The following is a 10,314-nucleotide window of genomic DNA, read 5'->3' as shown; positions in this document are numbered from 1 at the left end:
TTGTAGTAAATATACTAATACCTTGCAAAATTTTGGCCCAATCATTTTGTGAAATTACAAGACCAGGGCTAGAAAAGCCATATAGAAGTGATTCATTGCACTGCGATAATTCTGCCAGTTTTCTTAACCCTTAACCAGTTCATAAGCAGAGCTGTAACAAATCTATCAGTTAATGCTTATTATATTTCGATTATGTAGCACAGCGTCGTATAACCTCCCATATTGGAGCTCCTGAGTGGTACAAACAGTTATACTGTATAATCTCCTGGAGCGGAGTCCCTGGGTGGTACAGTTAACATGTTCAGATGCTAACTGAAAGGATGGAGGTTCAAGTCCACCCAAAGGCACCTCGGAAGAAAGACCTGGTGATCTACTTCTGAAAAATCACCCATTAAAAACTCTACAAAGCACAGTTCCACTCTGACACACACAGGGTTGCCATGAGTCAGATGTAACTCAATGGCAACTGATTTTTACTGTTTTCTGTTGCAAGATAAACACATTAAAAAAAATTCTCTCATTACTATACATCAGTTCATAAGTCAACATATCCTGCTAAAGCAGAGAAGAAAGGAGATAATGAAATTATACTTATTTGATAGATCTGGTGCTTTATATTTATTCCATACCCGAAACCAAAACCAAACCCATTGTCGTCAAGTCTATTCCAACTCATAGCGACCCAATAGGACGGAGTAGAACTGCCCCATGGAGTTTCCAAGGAGCTTCTGGTGAATTTGAACTGTTGGCGTTTTGGTTAGCAGCTGAGCTCTTAATGACTGCACTACCAGGGCTCCTTATTCTATACAGTAGCCCCTAAAAATAATCCTATGGAAGAGGCATTATGATGCCCCTTTTACAGAGGATTAAACTGAGGCTCAGAGAGGTTATATAACAGGCCCAAAATATATACCTAGAAAGTTTCAAGGCTGGAAAAGTTCAATTCAGTCATGGCCTTTTGTTGGGTAAGATATGTCTAAAAGTCCACTCTATTCCTCACATCATTACCAGCTCTTTCTTGACACATTAGTTATTGTGAAAGTTTAGGTTAATAGGATTATGGACTAAGTGTATTTTCCAGGCATGAGTTATGTGCTTTATGCATCGTAACTCATTTAATACTGATAATATTATAAGGCAAGCATCAAATTCAAAATAATCACATCCTGACTTTAGCAGGTTGATAAAACAGGCCATTTTCTTCAGAGATCAAATATCCTGAGATTTTAAAATAATCCTGTATGGAGGTGATAAATGAGGAGAGTATGTGGTCATCTGTATTCTTCCGAATGCTTTCCCATGAGCATTTCTGCAGCCTGAAGCTCAGGAATCCCTAAGGCTTTAGCCAGGTGCCTTGTATTTTATACCGGCAACAGAGGCATTGGTGGGGATCCGAACGGTGATCTGGGAACCAGAGGCTTAGAGTATTCCACACCTCCTGCACGGTGGCTCCTCTGATGCAGGTTAGTGCTACGACTCCTAGACTGAGTGCTTACAACCGGGGACGGTATGCGCTAATGCTTTCATTGTGGCCCACTTAATTTCTGTAATTTAAAAAACTATATCACAATCATACTATTTGGAAAGCACAGAAGTTAAAGCACCTGGATTGCACTTGATAACATCATAACTATTCCTTTTATATTCTTCCATACACATTTTTTACAATTTGAAAAATATTGTTTATACAATTAGCATGATATCTAAGATTGTTCCAGCTGTTATATTGTGTTCCATGGGAAATTTATTAGTTCTACAATAGTTCAGGATGCACGTTGTGGAAAACCTTGCAAGATAAGCCCTTTGTGTTTACAGGGTCTCCTCCCATCCCTTCTTTTTTAGTCATATTTTAGAATGATATCGACAAGGTATGGCAATGCTTCAAGGGACAAGACTAGCTCTCTGGCTCTCACTCCATATTGCCAAATTGACTAATAAAGGATTTTCACTTTTACCCTGAGATTAATCTTCATTGCATTCCTACTGGTAATGCATATCATAAAGAAACATTGAGTGTATAACGTTTGAATGCATAGAAATTATAAAAATTTGGTTTAAACTATGTATTAATTTCCAGTGAGAAAGAACATCCTTTCATACTTATATTGCACTAATGTATCTTTATCAAATTGTAATTATGAAAATAATATTACAGGTATTTCCCAGTGTAAGACAGGGTTCCATTCTGAAGACTCAGTCATAAGCCAGTTCTGCTATAAGTAGAATATCTAATTAAAAAAAAAAAATTCATTATTTTTGCCTCCTATTATCAATATCTTTATAAATCCAATCTTTATTTGTCTTTGGGATTGGCATGAGAATGATAACATCAACAAATTGCGTGCTACAACGTTATATGTAGTACATATTACTAACAATAAGATGCACAAAGATAAAAAAAGGATAGTCATAGGGCAGTTCGTTGTAACTCAAATATGTCTTAAGTCGGGGACGATCTGTACTAAGCTTTTAGGAAAGTTGAGCCTTAGTTAACACTCTGACTCTAAGGTAAATGGATGCATGTATCTGATTCTATTAAATTCTCTGTTCATGAATTTCTCTTTGGGAAAAAGTTTGTGTCGAGATAAAATTCATGTTTGATAACATACTAAATATAAATAATTTAATTAAACATTCTACATGCACTATCTTTTTTCATTTTTACAAAGTAAGGCAGTTACCCATTTTAAATACACTAACCTGAGACACACAGTTTATAAGAGAGGTGCCTAACTTCACAGAACTCACAGCTGCTCCAGCAAGCTCCAGCAGATTTTCCAGACTGAGATGCACTAGGAAGAAAAGGCGAGCGATCTGCTTCTGCAAAGTCAGCCAAAGTGAACCCGATGGATGGCAATAGTCCGATCAACAACCGGTTATGGGAATGGCGCAGGACTGGGCAGCATTTTGCCCGGGGTAGCCGTGTGTTAGGTGACTTAATGGCATCTAACAACAATAATGTGTTTGAGAGCCCATTCTTTATTTATGTTGTTTGTTTTATTCAAAAAGTTTTGTCATTATTAAGATAATAATTGGAACAAAAAACTGGCAAGCCCAAAATAACTGTGGGGAGTTTACTTTCATGACTAGGATTTTGGACCCATGCTTCCTACTTTTGAGACCAGGGAAAAATAAATTAATCTAACCCTCCAGTCCTTCATCTGCAAATCCAAAACAGTGACAGTTTACCTCATTTAATTGTTGTGACATTGCATGAGGCAATGCACATCCAGGGTTAACATAGTACTTGGGACATTGTTTGCTACAGTTATAAAAATCCTTGTTATGTCTGAGTTACTTCATCTATGTCATGCAGATGTGAAATAAGAGTCATTTTGGCTTGGAATTGTTTTGGATTGAATTGAAGGAATGAACATGCTAGTGCCAGGCCAGAATATTGGACAGATGGGTATGTAACACAGAGTGTAACTTTGAGAAAGGGGAAGCTTTGCTAATTCTGGGAACACCACATTGAGGTAGACAGAAAAATGTGACAATGAATCTAAAAGTAACCTGAGCTTTCTGCAATTACCCACTTTATACAAAAACCCAATGCCCTCGAGTCGATTCCAACTCATAGCGACCCTATAGGACAGACAACTAGAAAATAAATGGGAACACGTTTTTATCCTGTTTTAAATGGTACAGAAATGTTATAGACAACTAGAAATTTATCTGACCTGCATATCCCTCTTCTACTTTGGTAGTGTGGAATTACACAGAATTGAATTCACTTGGGAACAACTGCCTTTTTGATGTGAAATAGAGATAATATTTTTTCTTTTTACCTGCTATCTTAAAAAATTTTGATTGAATTTTGAGACATTATTGAATTTGTGACAAGTTTCATGATATCTATTACAATTCTTATAACACGTTGAATATTAAAGGCATGAGAACACATTGCAAAATTAATAATCAAGTAACCTAATAGCCTTGGAATAATTAAATTTACCATGGTCATGAGTGTTTCCTCTATGTTCAAAATAAATTCATAGAAGGTAGACAGAGGACGACAGAAAAATCTAAAGGAACACAGAAAACATGTCACTTATGCTGAAAAATGAAGACTGATACGTAATGATATTTTTGTTCTTTGAGATGAAATAAGTAACATTACATTCCATGTGAGTTATGGGAAAATACTAATTTTACTTTCAAAATATTTTGGTAGGAAACATCTGTGGGTGACCAATAATAATATAATAATGATAATAATCAATAACTTTATAGAGCTATCTTCTTGTGCATGCATTCTCCAATGTACTTATATACATTTTATTTTGTAATTATCAAATAATCCTATAGTAGATACTATTATGTCATCTCATTTTGCACATAATGAAATTGAGGTTTAAGCATATTGCTCAAATTTATCCAACTACTAAACAGTGGCATAGGTATTCAAACTCTAGAAACCTGGCCATTAAATATGAACTTTTACGTTTAGACAACCTTCAGATGAATGCAGCTACCAGTTTAAATGTTTATTATTAGATCAGTCATGTAACTTTTCTGAACTTCGTAATTCATGCTGATTAAATGTGAAATATACATTTATTTCACATTATATGAACTGTTTGTCCAGCGAATAGAATGCCTGATATAATAACATTTTCAAATACTATTAGTTTAAAATAATTTCATCTTAAATTTAAATCTACAGAAGACTTTCAAAATCATATTCATTGAACCTTGGCATCTGAGAAACACTGGAAAGCTGCCCTTAAGCTCAGGGCCTTAGCAGGTGGTTATCAAATCGCCAAAGCAGAGAATGAGCCCCGATGGGAACAAACGAAACCAGTGCTCCAGTACAGCTGTCTACCAAAGTCTGCGAATTTTCCCAGTCTAGAAACAAGGAGAGTGGCTCAAAGGAAAGTAAGTGACCTTCCCCAAATATCACACATATTTGTGAACAAAATATGGACAGGTCTTTAGAGTTCTGACTCTTAGTCTTCATGTTATTTAAGCAACTCGTAACTCGTATGTCTATACCCAGTGTGCCCTGACCCAGGGCCGGCTTAAGTGAATGAACTTTGCATGTCAGGACCTCCAGTTCAGCGGCAGCCAGAGACACAGACCTGTCCATCCACCCAATGCAGTAAGAAACACTAACAAAGAAAATAGATTAGGAAAGGAAAATGTTTCCTTAAAAATAGAAAGTCATATGAATTTAAAAAGTAATAGGAAAACACAACTTACCTGAAACTAATAGGAAAGTGAATACATTATTTAAAAAAAAAAAAAATCTACAGACACAGACTACTTTACACCTATGTTTTAATGGCCTTTAAGGACACTGATTGTCCCTATTTTGTTTAAAAAAAAAAAAATCAGAGACTACAAATTAAAAGATGAACTATATTTTTTTTTATAGCAATACATTTTGTGAGTTTAATATGTTTAATATTCATGCATGCAAAGAAAATACAATGTAATATTAAATCAACAATGATCATAGATTCAAACAACTTATATACCAATAACAAGTTGTTTGATCCAAATAACATTGAAATTGTTTAAAATGGTAGCCTATTAATGAAATGCAGAACATTAATATTAAATTATTAATATATAAGTATCCCAAATATATGTAATATAAAATGCAAAACTTCAGTCCAAAATAACAAAAATGTCAAATATATAAAATCAACTGGAGAAGATATTCACAATGCATACAAATAACAAGTTATAAAGATATGTAAATTATATATATAAATATATAAATTACAAAATACATGGGAAATTCTTTAAATTATTAAGAAAAAGCCAAACTAGAAACTCTGAATAAGAGATATTAACAGTTTGCAGAAGAAATCCATGAGGTCGATGAATAGATTAAAACAGTTTCTGCCATGTAACTTAAGTGACATGAAATTTAAATTTATTTTCACACTTATATGATTGCTGTTAATTATAGCATCTAGCAGTAAAATATGTGGAGGAATTATCACACAAATTGACAGTTGACTGGAGTGTAAAAGGTGGAGATGCAATTATCTTAAACCCAAAATATTCTAGTAAAATATTTACTTGAGAAAATATTGCCACATGCACAAGGATATGGGTTATATTAACAAAAGATTGGAAAGAAGCTAAGTATTCTTAAATAAACATTATATATATATACATGTATATTTATATATGATGTAATAAAAATTGGCAGTAGTTAACAATATATTAAACTGAATATATATATATTTCACTCAAAATATATATATTTGAGGGAACAAAGCATAAAAGAATGATATGCTCACTATTATAGCATATTTATATCAATTTTGAAAAATGGGGTATCTACATATTTTAATGATATGAAAGTCATTGTTGGTATATACTAAGAATCAAAAAATTTTTAATATGTATTAAAGGTGTGAAGATCATAGACCATTCACAAAATTTGCAATGTTTTCCAAATAAGTTACAGAAAAACTAAAAAAGGATTTACTACACCACAGATTATGAATGAAGTCCAAGCATAATACTGTTGGTAATCCTGAATTCACAGCTCTCTCTGACAATTTGAATTTGTGAGCAAAAGACACCACCTACCTAAGTATAATAGGTGAATCCATTTACATGTGCATCCATTCCTACCACCAAAAATACTTAGACGTAAAAGAAATGGAAGTTATAGATTCTAGTGAACAGAGAAGCTATTCTGAAAGTGAATGAGTACCTGTATATTTTACCTGTGGGAGATGTTGGACCTCAGGTTCATTATATGAGAATATCATTTGGATAAGTCATAATTAATGGATTAGTTTTTGTCTTCTACTTTTAAAAGTATAAGATTATTGATATCCAAATTTATATGAAAATTACATGCAATACGAATTATGTTCATTTATGAAATTATTAACTTTTTTTTGAGTGGATAAAACCAAAACACCTGTGCTGTCAAGTCAATTCTGACCCTATAGGACAGAGTAGACCTGCCGCATTGAGTTTCCAAGGAGTGGGTGGTGAGTTTGAACTGCCAACCTTTTGGTTAGCTGCCGAAAGCTTAACCACTGTGCCACCAGGGCTCCCTTAGAATGGATATATAAATTAAAACCAGCAGCATTGTTTAAGAGCATAATACATAAAAGTTTAAATGTTGAGGGGGTTCTAAACTTAACGAGATGTAGGCACCATGATCCGGAACACAAGTCATGATAATATAAATGATGTGGTGATGGGTACAGTAGAATCTGTGGCGGCTGAAAGCCTAGTGTGTTTAGAGCACAGGCTGCATGTAAGTGTGGAACAGAGAATTTTTGCTTTTGTTTTTTCCCCATCAAACTTAGTTTTATTGGTTGTAATTTTTTTTGAAACTTTTGAAACTTTAATTTGTCTTGATATTGAAGAAAATCATGTGAGAATACATTAAGCAAATATCTAAAACACATGCAAAAGTAATAACTATAGGCATATCACCTCAATACCTACTAAAGTGCATAAATCTGAATTTCCTTCAATATAGAAATACCAAAAGTGTAAAGAACTCGGATTGCATAAGTAATATTTCTTAACACCATGGGTAAATTACGTGTGGCATACTGACAAATTATTAAAAAACAATAGAGGTATATTTGTACTACTGTATATGTATGTGTTATCTAATTTTGTGTGAATAAAAAATAATGTATAGTAACAGCAGAGATGGATAGTAGTATGCTATGGCAAAAATCTTGTTTGTAAGTGAAAGATTAAAGTAGTAATTAGCCCTCCAAGTCTGAGATTTCCCAAGTCATTTGATCAAGTTTTCATAAAGATAGGTACAAGCTTCCTTTTAAACAAATCTCATTTCTGCATCATTCTTACATCTTTCAGGCACCAGTAGAGCCATGGTCAATGCCAATGGCACCACAGGAATAAACTTCATTCTTCTAGGGCTCTTTAACCACACACAGATCCACCTATTCCTGTTTGCCATGGTGCTTATGATCTTCATCACCTCACTGATGGGCAACACCCTTATGATCATTCTCATTCATGTGGACCCTCAACTCCACATGCCCATGTACTTCCAGCTTAGCCAGCTTTCTTTCATGGACATGATGCTGGTCTCCACCATCGTTCCCAAAATGGCAGCCAACTACCTGATGGACACTAGGCCTATCTCTCCCACTGGCTGTGGAGTCCACATCTTCCTGCTTCTCACTCTGGGAGGGAGTGAACGCTTCCTCTTAACGGCCATGTCTTATGACCGCTATGTGGCCATATGTCACCCACTGCGCTACCCCATTCTCATGAGTCAGAAGCTCTGTTTACTCATGACATCAGGTTCCTGGCTCCTGGGAGGGATCGATGGGCTGATGCAGGCTGGTGCCACTTTGAGCTTCCCTTATTGTCACTCACGGGAAATCAATCACTTTTTTTGTGAAGCACCATCACTGGTACGCCTTGCCTGTGCTGACATCACGATTTTTGAGTTTTTCATGTATGTCTGCTGCATTCTGATGCTCTTGATCCCTTTGTCTCTCGTTTTGGCCTCATACAGCCTTATCCTGGCTGCAGTGCTCCGCATGCGGTCAGCTGGAGCCCAGAAAAAAGCCTTTAAGACCTACTCCTCTCACCTGGTGGTTGTGGGACTCTTCCATGGCACCATCATGTTCATCTACATGAGGCCCAAATCTAACGATTCAGAGGACCATGATAAGGTGGTCTCAGTGTTTTATACCATCTTCACACCTGTCTTGAACCCTCTTATATACACTGTGAGAAATAAAGAATTCAAGGGGGCTTTGAGGAGGTGGCTGGAAAAACATTTTATGTGATATCAATGCTGAGCATAATTTGCCAAAAGGGCAGCAACAAAACTGGATACAGGTTACGTTTCTAAAATATTGTTTTGTTATTTTGTTCATCCCATTTAAATTCTTCTTTTGTGTTGTATCAAGTTATTTTGCTCTTACTTTGCCAATCTGGCTGCGTTGTTCCTATATGACTGTTTTTATATATGGTAAATTAATTAAAAATTATATTTGTCCTCCTGTCATAATTTGCAGTGGTGTTTTTGCTCTGAAATTAGGGCTCTGGCAATAAGTATGAGTGACTGAGTTTCTAAATAGCATATGATAAGTGTATAATTTGTATTTTTTGATAAATAGTGGAAAACATTAATTTTGATGGGGATAATACCCTTTGAAAACTAAATGTAGATCCTAAATCACATAATGAAGATAAAATAAATTCAAATGAAATAAGGACCCAATGTGACCATCAAACATAAAATATGTAAGAAGATATCAAGAAATATTTGCAAAATGTTGCCGTGGGAAGATTTGTTAAAGAAACTTCCAGACAGAATATAAAAATGCTAATTGGCTTTTCATGACCTATGTTAAAACCTAAGAGTAGAGAGATGAGCTGAAGAAAACAATATATTGTGTACAAAGGAGTCAGTACACAGTGGATTCAAAAATAAAACTTTCTTTCAGCAAAGAAGTCTCAAATTAAGAAAGGGCCTCAGGCCAAAGGTCCAACACAAGTTGTGACTCTAAAATCATTTATTAAGGCTTCAGGACGATTTAAGACACAGTACCTTAAATAAACATCCAAACAGACAAAAGACCTTCTATAAATCTTGAGAGTCTTGTAGATTCTCTTTAGTTAAAAATAAATAGGACTACTAAAATGTTTTAGGGCACTGTAGTGCAGCAGAGTCACAGGAAGCCCAAGGTTGGTAGTTGTGGGTTTTGTCTAATGGAGTAAATTCCAGTAAGATTCATGGAAAACTCGCAATGTTTGCAAGCATGTTTTTCTGACAGAGATATCACTAGTTTGGTCTAAAGAGTAAGCTGGGGTGACTACTCAGTTTTCTTATGGTAGAGCAAGGGTGACTCAGAAAGCAGAGGCAAAAATCACGTAGAATAATTCCCAGAGAATCACACTGAATCTTAATTAAGGAGCTGGCAACAATTTCTACCAGAATTGCAGAATTGCAAGTGACTGTATGCTGCCCCATTCCCTGTTCTAAGAAGTGTCTTAAGAGTAATTGTGCTAGTGCAGTTATATAATCACCATGCTGTGACAAAGAGAGAAACCAAGACTTCTAGTGCACATCCCCAGCTGAGAGCCCAGCCAAATTCAAAGCCATTTTTTTAGTCCTTGGTGGCACATCATGCAAGTGTATCTTTCAGCTCCCAGTTGAGCCACTTCCACTGATGATGCATGGAGTAGAGATGAGCTGTCCCTGATGAAACCTGCTGAAATTGCAAATTCATTTGCAAAATAAATAATTGTTGTTTTAAACTGCTGTGCTTTGTGGATACACACACACGCGCACACACACACACACACACTGGAATATTGCTTAGGTGAATATAT

General features: G+C 35.4%; 1 protein-coding gene across 1 annotated transcript; it reads left to right on the top strand.

Moving 5' to 3' along the window:
• Positions 1-7,829: 7,829 nt before the first annotated feature.
• LOC126057972 (olfactory receptor 2T33-like) lies at positions 7,830-8,762 on the top strand. The gene has a single exon (XM_049852892.1). The coding sequence runs from the start codon at positions 7,830-7,832 to the stop codon at positions 8,760-8,762; it is 933 nt and encodes a 310-aa protein (XP_049708849.1).
• Positions 8,763-10,314: the final 1,552 nt, after the last annotated feature.

This window comes from Elephas maximus, chromosome 14 (assembly GCF_024166365.1).
Source record: "Elephas maximus indicus isolate mEleMax1 chromosome 14, mEleMax1 primary haplotype, whole genome shotgun sequence".
NCBI classification, from domain to species: domain Eukaryota; kingdom Metazoa; phylum Chordata; class Mammalia; order Proboscidea; family Elephantidae; genus Elephas; species Elephas maximus.
This window is presented reverse-complemented; position numbering and strand designations above follow the sequence as displayed.

What these genes read in the sequence shown, in the direction of transcription:
- LOC126057972 (XM_049852892.1), top strand. Translation starts at nt 7,830, where the DNA reads ATGGTCAATGCCAATGGCACCACAGGAATAAACTTCATTCTTCTAGGG.